General features: G+C 38.8%; 2 protein-coding genes across 4 annotated transcripts; one reads left to right on the top strand and one right to left on the bottom strand.

Annotated features, from left to right (window-relative positions):
* Positions 1-1,224: 1,224 nt before the first annotated feature.
* Positions 1,225-7,306, bottom strand: LOC102296319 (Golgi reassembly-stacking protein 1). 3 transcript variants are annotated; one of them, XM_005912321.3, is made up of 9 exons: positions 7,054-7,306; positions 6,429-6,509; positions 5,666-5,869; positions 4,752-4,838; positions 4,509-4,639; positions 4,297-4,411; positions 3,802-3,913; positions 3,588-3,710; positions 1,225-2,206 (listed from the first exon to the last, which is right to left on the bottom strand). In XM_005912321.3, the coding sequence occupies exons 1-9, from the start codon at positions 7,117-7,119 to the stop codon at positions 1,938-1,940; spliced, it is 1,188 nt and encodes a 395-aa protein (XP_005912383.1). In that variant the 5' UTR covers positions 7,120-7,306; the 3' UTR covers positions 1,225-1,937. The 3 variants fall into 3 exon arrangements, with proteins under 3 accessions (XP_005912383.1, XP_005912382.1, XP_005912381.1); XM_005912320.3 differs by having other exon boundaries at positions 4,273-4,411; positions 7,054-7,305; XM_005912319.3 differs by having other exon boundaries at positions 4,267-4,411; positions 7,054-7,305.
* Positions 7,307-8,824: 1,518 nt separating this feature from the next.
* On the top strand, positions 8,825-10,539 carry LOC102296003 (elastase-1). Its single transcript, XM_005912318.2, has 8 exons — positions 8,825-8,908; positions 9,001-9,095; positions 9,236-9,342; positions 9,489-9,617; positions 9,740-9,876; positions 9,969-10,111; positions 10,222-10,371; positions 10,459-10,539. The coding sequence occupies exons 1-8, from the start codon at positions 8,875-8,877 to the stop codon at positions 10,474-10,476; spliced, it is 813 nt and encodes a 270-aa protein (XP_005912380.1). The 5' UTR covers positions 8,825-8,874; the 3' UTR covers positions 10,477-10,539.
* The last annotated feature ends 3,216 nt before the right edge of the window (positions 10,540-13,755 follow it).

Here is a 13,755-nt window from a genome sequence, read left to right on the forward strand (position 1 = left end):
GGGTTCAGCTGCGTCACAGCGTCCTTTGAAACAGTCTCAAGGAAAAAAAAAAAAAAAAAAAAAAAAAAGGAAGGCAAGGCATGTTCCTCCAGAGGTGGCACCTCCTTACACTCCTCCTGGCATGCAGCTGCTGGCTTTTGCCTTGGGCTGCTTCATCTAACCTCACATAGAAGAGAAGAAATAGCATATCTCCCCCTCCTGAGTGAGACTTACAATGGAAACCCGCAAACATCATCCAACCCTGCACTTAAAACGTGCTGATTTGACAAGCCTGACATTTCTGAGAGATGTCCACATTGCTGCTATTAAATCTCCAACAGCAGCTGGATCCAAAGCCACCAAGTTAATTCCTATTTATATAAGAAATACAACAGATTCACAGGTGTGCCAGAGGAAAGCTTCCTTAGGAACGCCATTCCAGCTCTCATTCTGGGGAGAAAAAAAAAAGACAAATCCATCTCCTTCTCGTCTTTCTTCCCCCCACGCACAGTCTTTTCTTTCCCTTCATGCCCATCCCCCTCTTCAGCGGAGGATTGGAGTGCCCTGGTAAATAATTGAGGCATATTCCCTGTCTGCTACTGTAGCTTCCCCCTAATGCTTATTTATTTACATTTTTTCTTTTGGCATACTTCCAAAGAATATTTGGTTGTCCTGATCTAGCAATAAAAAGTGATAAAAATAAATTGTGCTTTGTTTTCTGATCAATAGCTTCTGGAGCCCACGTATGATCACACACGGATTGCTGGATATAGGATCAGTTTAAAGAAATGGAAATAATGGACTACATAACCATTCAAGTTCACATCAGTAAATTTCTATTGTTTAATATCTGAAACCTCAAACTATTTCTTTTCCAGCTAAATAGGTTCCTGAAACTGACCAGGTATTTGTTCATATAAATAATTCCTGCATAATTCTAAGAATGAGATGTGATTTATTAAAATAAAAGTTCAGAAACATCTTATGACTCATTGAATATATGAAAATGTGCAATCTGATTGGACAGAATTTTAGGAGCTGCAAGGGGAGATACACTGGCGCCAGCTCAGTGGAGAAGTATCGTGAGGTGTTTGCTGACATCTGCTGCCTCAAAATATGAACTCCGCTGGGTGGACATGACTCATATTAGACACAGGAAATATGTCTAATGACATTTTGATTTAACAACAGCATGGACCTCCCCGCCCAAAAAAAGGAAAGAACAGAAACCAAAACAGACTCATGGAGGTTCATCTTGAACATATATTTATAAATATCTGTATATTTTCAATTCATCCATACAAATCAGAGACATGATCTAACTAAAATCGATTAAAAGAGAAGAAACAGAAAACAATCAGAGAGCTGCGTCACACACGGCCCACTCATTCACATTAGACAGAAGATTTTGACCAAGATTAAAGGCAAAAAGGCTTAAATAGGAAACGCCTGAGATTAAATCCTTCTGTATGAGTACCCACGAGAAAGTAAAAACAAACTTTAATTAAAACCTCTTTTTTAAAAAAGGGGAAAAAAGTCCAGGTGTGACACTTAAGTCAAACATCATTAATCTACAGTGTTTGTACTGTGTTACAGTGGTTATTGTAAGAGCAACAAGGTAAGGGTAATTATTATTTTTTACCTTGGGCTTTTAATGTGCACACCAGGATGGTTTTAAGCAGCATGACATCTTAGCTAAGGCTTCATCTTGTTTGATGTTGAAACATACAGTACGCCTAAACTACAGAATACATTCATGTGTATTAACTGTATGCATTCCTAGAATTTCAAGTCAACATAAATGTGCAATTTAGCATGCAGCAGTGGCACTGGTATGCAAACGCAATTCTTTTACAAAAACAAACAAAAAAAACAGCCCCAGTGATAACAGCTTACAATCATTAACGGTAGCTTTACTGTAACATGGTGTGCTCTTGAATATTCTTTATGAAAGTCAGCTAACTGCCTGGCCCAGCAGGCTCAAACATCTCTTCGCTCACAACCTCAACTGAGCTTAAGGGCTCAGAGTTAGCATCTGGTACCTTGGGGATTGTTGTGATACTCGGGTTTTCGGCGGTAATTTTGAGGCCAGCCATGTCTTCAGCAGTCTCTCTGATAGGAGAAGTGCTGGCAGTCAGGTCTATACCGGGCTTCTGCTCAGGTTCCTGGATGTCTGGTTCTCCTTGCTTCTCTGGAAATGAAGGTCTTTGGTCAAAAGATGAATAATCTAATAAAAAAAAGAAAAGAAAGAATAATACAATATTGTTAAGGTTATGGATGGTGAAACCATGGGAAATTGCTCAACTTCCTTGGTCTGTAAGGAGATATTTAACAATAATTAAGATCAAATCCCCTGAGCATCCTTTTATGACTTTTGTACTTCAATAGATTACATAACCAAAGCTCAGACTGCTGCATTTCAGACCGTGACCACTGATGGAAAGGACTGACCTGCACCTACTGTTTAAAATGCTAACTGAGTTCTTGATAACTGATATCACATGGCACATGGAAATCAGTGCATTTAGACCCATAGACATGGTCAATATGCTCAAGTTCAAGCTCTGCATCAGAATGAAGAAGGTGATTTAAATGACTCTCTGTAAAAGGGAAAATACCCAGTGGGCATCACTTCTCTGGCTGAAAATGCCTTGTTGATGCCAGATGTCAGAGGAGAATATTTAAAGTGCTTCAAGGTGACAGGAAGGCAACAGCAACTCAAATAACAACTTGTTACAACCATCGTATGCAGAAGAGCATCTGTGAATGTACAACGTGTCAAACTTCGAAGGCCACTCTTGTCAGCTAAGAATGGGAAACTGAACCTACAATTCACACAGGCTCATCAAAACTGTACAATAGAGGTTTTGAAAAATATTGTCTGGTCTGATGAGTTTCCACTTCTGCTGTGACATTTGGCTGGTTGGGTCAGAATCTGTAGCAAACAACATGAAAGCTTGGATCCATTTTGCCTTGTATCAATGGTTCATGCTGCTGCTGGTGGTGGTGTTGTGACGGTGGGGGAAATTTCTTGGCACGCTTTGGGCTCGTTAGTATCAGTACAGTACCCCCGCCTTCTGATGGCTGCTTCTGAGACGATAACGCGCCATTCCAGTCGTCTTAAACTCCCTTCTTGAACATGACAATAAGTTTATTTTACTGAAATGGCCTCCCCAGTCACCAGATCTTAGTCGAATGGACTTCACAACTCTGCAACAACTGTGTGACGCTGTCATCTCAATATGGACCAAAACCTCTGACAAATGTTTCCATCTCCTTGTTGAATCTCTGCCATGAAGAATTAAAAATGTTCTCAAGGTAAAATGGGGTCCAATCCATTACCTAATGAAGTGTTCAGTATAGACCACTTTACCTGCTGTAAAACGTATATCTGTGAAAAAACACTTAACACATTTGGCTGGAGTAGTTTTATTCTGCAGTAAAAGAGACTAATACAAAACCACTGCATTAAATGACTCCTTAACTGAGAGGCGTATCAACAATAGCTGGTTTTAATCGTGCTTATTTTTCTTCTTAATCGGGATGCCATCATAAACACGTAATTGCTCTATTTAGCCACACAATTTAATCACGTATGAAGTACTTACCCAAGCTACTCTGATCACCTGAGTCATCTCCATAATTAGCAAACATGGAGCTGCTGCCTTCCTCGTTAGTGGAAACAGTGGCTGATAAATCTGAAGTCGGTGCATCGAGTATGGTGAAAGCATCTGAAATAAGTACAAAGCAAATGCCCATTATTCCGTGTGAAAATGCATAATGTGTCAAATGGATGAAAATGTCCTGAAGTGATCCTGTTACCTCGGTCTGGTGGCTGCTGAGTGGGTGAGATTAAAGACTGATCTTGCATGCTTTTCTCACTTTGATTCAGTGCTGCTTCGGTAGATGGGCTACATTCATCGGTAGAAGGCACCTAAGGAGAGAAAACTGGAGGTCACAAATACCTCTAGCAAGTTACAGTTAAAGGAGCAGTTTGTGGGATACAGTGGCATTTAGTGGGGAGGTTGCAGATTGCAACAAAGTCAATACACCTGGCCTCACCTTCCACTTCTAAAAATGTAAGTGAATACTAGGTCGTCACCCCCGACTGAAAAAAAACTGAGCTAGTGTAGAAGGTGGATCCCTCCTGTAGTAGATATGTAGGTCTCATTTTAAGCCATAAAAAAGATTATTCTTTTTGTACTTCTCAACATAATCCCTTGCTACCAATAGATGCCATTACATCCTGCACAGCTTAATAAATAAGCAAGAATAAGATACAACAACCTTCACCTCAGTGTGCTCAGTTGCAGCTACCTCTTCACTGCTGCCAGTGAGCACTGGTTGAAGAACATTTTTATTCTGGGCGTTAGGCTGAACTGGACGAGTTGGAATTCTGTGCAAGTATCCATAGCCGATCCCACAGCCTAAGCTAAAAAATAGGGAAAAAACCCCACGGGTGTTGACATGGCAATATTTATCTACATGCTTTGATTTAAATAAAGATTAAAAAAAAAATCAATGCCAACCTTCCCTCGCCTCCCCACGCTCCGTTAGGAGTCACCACTACCTCTCGGCACTGATCCGTCTTAGTGTTGTACACCAAAAGCTTCAAAGGTTTCCCCTCGTTGGCTTCAATCAAAGAAAAGAAATCCTCGGACTGCAGACGTTTCACACGAAAATAACGTTTTTGTTATTTATTTTAATAATGTCTGCTAGTTAAAACAATTATTTCTTATTTGGAATAAAAGGCAAAAGACAAGAAATCTTACATCTTGTAACACTTGGTCAGCTCCAACTATGAAGTCATTGTATGCATCCAGGCCTGCGAGAGCGGCGGGAGAATTTGGTTCCACTTCCTAAAAGTTTTTTAAAAATTCTAAAATCTACCAAAATTATTAACATTTGCAATTTTAAGGCCTTTGAACACAGAATGCAATGATTTTTCAGACTCACTTATTCTTAAGGCAACTGTTCAATTCAAATTTGCAGGATTTATTTTTTTTATAGTTCGGATCAAGCTCGATTTTTCATATTTTTCCACATAGGAATAAACAGATCTGACCAATCAGACCACTGCATTTGGCAACAAGTGTGCTCATTGCTCAGCGTATGCACCAGTACTGAATGTGCAATGATATGGAAATAGTAAAAATAATACTATTTTACCTCAGACAGACAGCCAGACACTGCTCCGGCTAAATCAGCTCTCTAAAATTATTTCTGTATGTCCTCAGATGTGGTTGCAATTTTGCTAAAGAGAGAAAGCGGTCGAGATACAGCTTCAACTCCTGGATTAAACCAAGAAATTTTCCCTGCTGCTGTCCTCGCCTGAGAATTGGATGAACCCGGATTCTCACTTTCTTCTTTTTCTTGTTTAGAAACATCAGAATCAGCTCATCATTTCTTTCTTTCAACTTCATTTTTTCACACAAAGCAAGACTTCTGTTGTGTTTATCTGTTATACGGCAGGTTTGGATCCAAAATAGGCTTTTTTTAGGAAAAATGGCTAAAATCGGAATTTTAGCCATTTTTAAAAAATCGGAATTTTAGCCATTTTTTGGCTAAAATGGCTAAAATCTGAATTTTAGCCATTTTTTCGCATATATTCGGTGTGCAAAGGCCTTTAACCTACAGTAACCAGCAAAGGGTGAAACCTGAGCGAAGACAGGTAGATTTAACTTACCAAGACATGCCAGACATTCTCATTGGCTCCTTCAAAGCTGCAGAAGCGGACACTAGCCCCCAGCAAACCCTGACCGCCCCACATGTTACTGGGTGTCACCTCCAGCTCCCTCACACGCTGGGTTTTGGAGTTATACACTTCAAGTTTGACTGCTTTTTCCACATTTGCCTTCAGAAGATCCTTCAGCAGGTCGTTTTCCTTATTCTGGAGAAACAAAAGGAAAAAGGGCTACTCCAGCTGCAACTGTGCAGATGCGTTTTCTTTCATGAAAAAGAACATGAAATGTAATTACTGCCACTCTTCCAAATGAAGTTATTAATAAAGCACTGAAAAACACTGGATTAAAGGCAGTACCTCAAAATTATGGAAATCGGTGTTTGCCTGCTGTGTCCTACCTGCCGAGTACTTTGCTTTATATACAGAAAAATGGGTCTTGAAGATGGTTTCAAAACAGACTACAACTTGCTTTTGTCCTATGCAGTTGATTGAGATCTATAAATATGTTATTCAGCTTCATAACGCCTTTTAAAATGAGTTTAGAATTTAAAAATGTTTTTGTTTTTAGCATACTTTCAAATACAATTGAATATATGCCACATTCACAGCTACGTTGCAGGGCTTTTTTGACATTTTCATTTTGTCCTCAACTCATCATTTTCAATTACAATTCATACCTGAAATGTCATAAAGATAGAAGAAGTCAATATTTGACACCTAGTTACTCATTTTAACCAGGAGTGTAGTGACACAGGAGTCTACTCACAAGTCGGGCGTTTCCTATAGAGAGAATGAAGTCAAAGAAAGGCTCCAGACCAGCCTTCAGAGCAGGAGAGTCCTCTTGAACCTGAGAATAAAAGAAATTACTTAAATAATTAAAAATATTAATAATAATTTAAAACACAGAACAGAAAACTTGACATTTGGTTTGACTGACAAACAGCACAGTGATATTATCGCCCCCCGTGTGTCAACCTAAGATATTGCAGTGTCCAAAATTTGGGACTTCTCAATGAGACGAGGTACCCGCTTTCTCGCGCGGTTAATATGTTATATGCAACTTTGAATGAAACGTGCCATAACTAAAGAAAGTTTCTATAGTGACTGTTAAACTATTCCATTTCCCAACAAAGGCACGCGGGTTGGAAGTGTGCCAAATGCCACCTCATCTTCAACATCATCATGGGCGGACACCATTCAAGCTGAGCTCACGAGTAACTACAGTTACACGATAACCTGTCAATTACAGTCAGGCTCTGCGTAGATAGATAAAGCAGCAATTATGGTTCAAAGCACAGTTAACAAGTCACTAAGCAAAAAATGTATGAAAAGTGAGCTATAGGGACTAACAAACCGCGTGTCGTGTAACCTTGCACTACTTTCTAACGTACCCCGTGGACATGATATCCACAATTAGCTCCTCCGTCCGACAGTAACGAGCTCTGCGGTAGCCCCATTGCCTTCAGCAGTTACGTTTTACTAGTTCTGACTAAATGTCACTAAAGCAGACTTATTTCAGGAGTCATTACTGGTACATACACTCCGCATACAAGCTAGCTAGCCAGCAGCTGAGATAGGTTGACAGCAGGCGCTGGAGAGCCAGACAAAGCTTATAAATAATGATGGCAGAAAAATCGAGTTTCTTCTTCCCGAGTTTCATATCCGCAGCAAGCAAGCTGAGTTCGATTAGCCGTCCTTTACATGGTGTTCTACGCGGTTGCTTAGCAAAACATAACGCCATGCTCATTCATAAAAAAATGCCACTTCCTGTTAAGTATTTAGATATTTTAGGCAATAAAAAAACAAAACAATAAATTACCGAATATATAAATAAATATTACATAGATTTGACAGTTTGTTGCCTTACTGCACATGTCTGTGGGAAAAGTAATTAAAGTTAGATGTTCATACTTGTTCTTATTTCGATCTACCGTTGAATTTTAGTTAATTACTAAATTATTATTCATTAATTATTAATTAGGTTTCAAATGGAAAGCTTTTTTTGGTTTACATAAATATCTTTCAAGATGACAACATTTATGAAAACGAAATACTATTCTTATTCATATTCCTCTCGCCCCTGCGGGCGGTCTGTCCTTCAAGTTCGGGTCCTGGGAGCTCGAGGGTCCTGGGAGCTTCAATACACACACACACACACACACACACACACACACACACACACACACACACACACACACACACCTCTCTATGATCATAGAGAGAGTATATTTTATTTAAGTCTAAAACAAAGAAAAAAACATTTTTACAGTGAACCTCATGAACGATGCAATTAACTTTGTATGGCATCTTTCCTTTGAAGATAGAGAAGCCATTTATATATTTATTCTATCTTTAAATAAAAACATCGTGATGGTCAACATTGTTATCTCACAGCAAGAAGGTCATGTGAGGTTGCATGCTTGTGGGCACTCTGGCTTCATAGTCCAAATACATGTGTGAATGTGTTAGATCCATAGATGTGAATGTGACTGTTAATGGACGTCTGTATCTCTGTGATAGACTGATCCATTTAGGGTGTACTGTGCCTTTTCCTCCATAACAAGTGGGATAGGCTATAATTCCCCTATGACCGAGAATTAGATAAGCAGAAGAAAAAGAACTCATGTATACACTTTTGTATACGGTAGTTATACTGTACAATTTTTATTATAATGAATACACGTGTGTATTTTTATTGAATTATGATTAAACTTTTCATTGAATATTCTGCTTTTGTCTGTTTTGTGTTGAGTGTACAGTGTACAGACAGAAGGCAGCGGAACATTTTCTTCTTTACCTTGGCCGTCGATCATTTCAGACTTTTATCTGCTGTAATATTTGTCTTGAATGCACACCTTTCACAGATGGTTTGGTCGACTCTGCCATCACTAGACAGCACCTGTTCTTTTCCCACCATGATAAAATAAATAAATTAATTAATTAATTAATAAAGTTCTCTTGTCCTTAAAGTTTTCTGAGTTGAATGAAATGCAAATGTACATCATAAGTCTGTATTTGTAGGAGTTTCACACAGTGGTGGATTGCCACACAAAGTCTCACACTTCTCAAACTTTCAGCTTTTCATAGCAGTACATTTAATGTGAATTGATCCACATGGACTATTGATACTGGCTGGTAACTTAACATCTGCCCGGTTTCCCAATCTCAAATGGGTATAAAAGCAAACTGCAGCTTGTCATCAGTGCTCCAACATGATGTGGCTTGTGCTTCTTCTGTCCTGTATTGGTAAGCCCACCTGACTTAAATAATTTTCTGTGCCTATATTTTCTGAACGTTAAAAATATATATTACCACATCTGTCCATGTGTGTGCTGAAGGGCTGATTTGTGCCAAAGAACCTCTCAACTACAAAGTTGACAATGAGAGGGTGATAGGCGGCAGTAATGCTCAACCAAACACATGGAAATGGCAGGTAAATCCTCTGAACACTAATGATATTTTTATTTTTCTATCTTTTGATGCAAATAGGTTTTGTACTGTAGTTTTAAAATACTAGATTTAGAAAAAAACTCCATCTCCACCATATTTTCATATTTCTTTAATATTTCACAGGTTTCTGTGCAGTATGATCAATTCTATGATGGCTCATTCTACCACATGTGCGGAGGATCTGTTGTTGATAGCTTCCACATCATGACTGCAGCTCACTGCATCCTCAGGTTTGGGCTCTGACCATGGTTATTCTTAATGACACCATTTCTTTTGTGCATTTTGTAATATTTTAAAGTCGCTCTTGGTGTCTCCTGGGCTGGACAAAAGAGTGTAAGTAAGCACTGTACTTATGTTTTTTCCATATCCTTCTCAGCCCAGATGCTAGTCAGTACCGTGTAGTGGTGGGTGAGTATGACCTGTATAAGTTAGAAGGCAGTGAGCAGTTCATCCATGTGGAAAAAATTACAGTCCATCCTGGCTGGAATGGTGATCTTCGTTATGGGTAAGTGGCAGCATGTCAGATCACCTTTCTCAATTAAGCCTCATTTAAATATGAAATGTTAATCTCAGCAAACAAGCAGCTATTAAAATTATACAACTCTATCTTTGGTTATTTTTTCTTAGAAATGACATTGCTCTCTTGAGACTCGCTGGTCCCATCTATGACAGTGGTTACGTGGCTATAGCTAATCTCCCCTACCCGGACCAGACACTGCCTCATGGCTTCACCTGTTACATCACCGGCTGGGGATTAGTAGACTGTGAGTACACCTGGGTGCTAAATGTACACATATACACACCCTATATGTGGATGTAATAAAAAGGTTCCTGCATTCTTTCTCCACTGAATCAGATGGAGGTAGCCCTGCCATCCTACAGGTGGCTCCCATCAATGTGGTGGAGCACTCGGTCTGCTCCCAGCCAGAGTGGTGGGGCAGCATTGCTCTAGAAACCATGGTGTGTGCCGGAGGGGATGGGATCATAGCAGGCTGCCAGGTAGAGGAGGTTTCGCCTCATGCTGCAACTATCATATTGTTAACAACAATACTGTGTTAAGACGTTCTCACAGTCATTGCACGCTATGTTCTTATTGTTATCTGTCCCAGGGCGACTCTGGAGGTCCTCTGAACTGCTTTACTGATGGAGCCTGGAGAGTTCACGGTGTTGTCAGTTACGGCCCATCTGGTATGTGCAACCAAGTGTTCAAACCCACGGTCTTCACCAGAGTCTCTTCCTTTGAAGACTGGATGTTTTCAGTGAGTCTCTTGATGCCTCTGTGCTTTTGTTTGGCGACTATAATCTTATAAAGCGTGACTCATTATTTTATCTATTTATTTTTTCAGGTTATGGGTCTTGCTTAAATGGCACCGCATTCCTTACAATTCTCAAATGCAACCTGCAAAATAAAATTGATGTGCATCTCATTCATGTTCTGCGCTGCAGATATTTGCCTGTAGTTCTTGAATTTGCCAAAGGGTGGCAAAACCACCTCATGTTCTGACCAAACAACGTCCTGCTTTTCTCTCAGAATCAGATCCTTTTAATGGCATTCCGGTACTTTCCCACAATTTCAGAAACACATTTTCTACTGAATGCATTTGTTGTTGGTGTGCTCCTTTTGCGACCAGTCCATACATGTGCCACAGTTTTTGTTTGAATACCAACACAGCGGCTACGGTCGTGACCTCCTAAACTCCCGAACCGCAGTTTTAGTTGATGGAAAATTTCTAAGGATGTTTCAAACTGAGAAGCGCTTTTTTTAAAAAAAGGCTTAAGTAGCAGTGAATTACAAGGACAACTGGAATATTCTTGCACGGTCTACCTGAACACCCTGTCCCAACAAGCAGAAAACCTTTTTTTTCTCTCTTTTTAATTGTGGCCAAATGCTATATGTAGTCATAGTCTCAACATTTCCTTCTTGTCTGGAATTTCTGGCCATATGTTTGTGGTAGTAGTCAGGAGACTTCTGCATGACATCATATAAAGTGTTTTTCTCCACACCATGGAGACCAAAAACCACAGATACATTCCAGTGGTTTACATTAGAACCTAACAGGAATGTTGTTTCAATAGATTTAAGGAGAAATGTCAATTTTCTTTAATATAGTAGAAGAAAATGGTCTTAATGGTTTTCCAAATAGAAGCTAAACTAATAAAAAAAATTAATAAGCAATTAGATCCATCTGAATTTTTCATTCAGTTCAAGTTTATTCATTTGGCAACATAACAAGGCCTCAAGGTTCTTTTTACTCTAACGTAAAGACCCGAAAACCCCAACAGTCATATGATTCTCTATGAACAAGCACTACATGACGCCAGGAAGGAAAAACTCCCTTTTAAGAGGACAAAAATCTCCAGCACAACCAGGCTCAGGGAAGAGCAGCTGTATTGGGAAAGAGGAAGACAGGAAAAAACACAAACTATGGGAGAGAGATGACACAATGTAAAGGCATGCAGCTGTGGCATATAAGCACCTGTGGGAAGTCCCCCTGCAATTTGAGCTTGCTTCAGCATAACCAAGGGATCCTTCAGGATCACAGTCCTTTCAGATTTAGCTTTAAGTCTAATCTTAAAAGTAAAGATGGTGTCTGTCCCCTGAACTTTCATGCAGAAGCATTTTACTAAACGTTACGGTCGTCCCAGGGTTTATACATTTGTGTAAAACACTAAATACGTTCTGTTTGACAGATCTAGCAACAAATTGCCAATTGTAATGTAATCGTTGTTCTTTTCTAATGAACAACTAGATTAACTTGGATCCTGTGTTTTTATTGTAATGAGTGGTAAAAACTGCAGTATGGGAGCACAATTAGTTTTTTTCCTTTGCTAGAGGTTTCACCACCACTGGTGTAAAGTAGCAGTATGCTGTAGATTACCTGAGCTACACATAATTTGAAAGTACATTAGTGTGCTTATTTTACTTTTGCTACTTTTAGCTTCACATGTTTAATGCAAACCCTGACCCCAGGAAGGGTTTGTGTCTCTGGCTGGAATTGAACCAGAAACCCTTTGCTTGGCAAACAGATGTGCAAACTGCTACACTTCTTGCAATTATTTGCTGGTCTAGAAAGGGTTAAACCAATTATAACACATATTTTTGGCTTATTAGCTAAAATATATTATTAATATATCAAGTATACCCCCTCCCACCAAAGAAAGCTAGAAATAATACCCCTAGGAGTTTTTGTCCATGCTTTTTTCCCCAACAATGCAAAAAGTTTAGTTTTCAGCATTTTACAAAGACAAAAAACAGTCAAAGATTTAGAAAACATTTTTTTTTTATTATTATTATTTGGAGGGACAGGCTGTCAAAATGGCGTAGATGAAAGACACTGTTTCTGAACAGCAGGTTAATGTGTGAGTATGTAAAAAAAAAAAAAAATTAAAGCAGCTTTGTTTGCTCTGCAGGACCATTCAAGCAGAATATGTACAACACAAAAGGCAAAAAAAGTAAGACAATTTCTTTGAAAACAATATAAATTGTACTGTAATACATTACATTGAACACTCACTGTTGCCATTTCTTCATGAGATTTGATGTTTTATACAAGAGAATCAAATGCCTGCTTGCAAAAAAAATGAGTGCCCTCTTCATGGCATAAGAACATATATTGGATGGACTTCAAAGTAATCAAAAAAGGCAAAAAAGCGAATAATACAGTTCCAAAATGTGCACTCGGCACTTTTTCAAAGTATACAATTAATCAGAACAAGTTTTAACAAACAGGACCTGCATGCATAATTTCTAAAGGGTCCAGAAAGGCTGTTGAAACAGCTGTAGAAAGGGTGAGATATGTACATTGACTCTCTAGTGTCCCTCGGCTCTTCACACAGGTGACAGCACAATCACCTTTGAAAGGTCTCGTTCAATAATTAATGAGGCAACTCTTCAATTTTCAGGGTTTGCGCGTGCGATAAAAATTGTATAATATATGCAGTTTTTATGCACAAAAACCCTTTACATGTGTAAGTCATAACATATCGTAAGCCAAGTCACAGACTTCCAAAGAAATTCAGAGTACAATCAAATTGATCTTCGCAATTTACTTAGTTTTAGTGGCATGTCTCTAAGATATCGAACCATAAGGCTGCCTATGAAAAATACTTCAGAATGCTGGAGAGCAATAACCTTCATAAGTATACATTTCTCTATAATTCATATATTACAAAGGTCGACCCAGATTGAAAATTACTCGTTTTTGCTTAATAAAATATTCAATTTGTCAGTGATTAGAATTCTTTTGTCATTCTACATAAATTAGTTAGAAAATATTAGTGTAATTTTCTATGTTTACATTATAGGCAGCAATACAACAGAACCATAATTTAGTTTCAGTGATTAGGGAGATTCCACAGTTTTCAGTCCCAAAGCTTAAATGGAAGCGCTGTGCACACTCTATTAGCATGCATGGCTCCCCCCGATAAGCAGGCACATCCAGTAAACTTTACAACACCCCATTTTATTGCCAGGCGTCTTAAATTAAATAACTAGTGAAATAATGACATAATAAGTTATCCAAAAAAAAGAAAATAGTTAAACTGTAAAAGAGAATAGATATTAAATACTTGCTGATGGACTTGTGATCCCATTTCCCATAACAATGCCTAAATGTGATATGGACAAGGAAAAGAAAAAAAAA

This window comes from Haplochromis burtoni, unplaced genomic scaffold (assembly GCF_018398535.1).
Source record: "Haplochromis burtoni strain Fernald_Lab_line unplaced genomic scaffold, NCSU_Asbu1 Contig_1, whole genome shotgun sequence".
Taxonomy (NCBI): Eukaryota; Metazoa; Chordata; class Actinopteri; order Cichliformes; family Cichlidae; genus Haplochromis; species Haplochromis burtoni.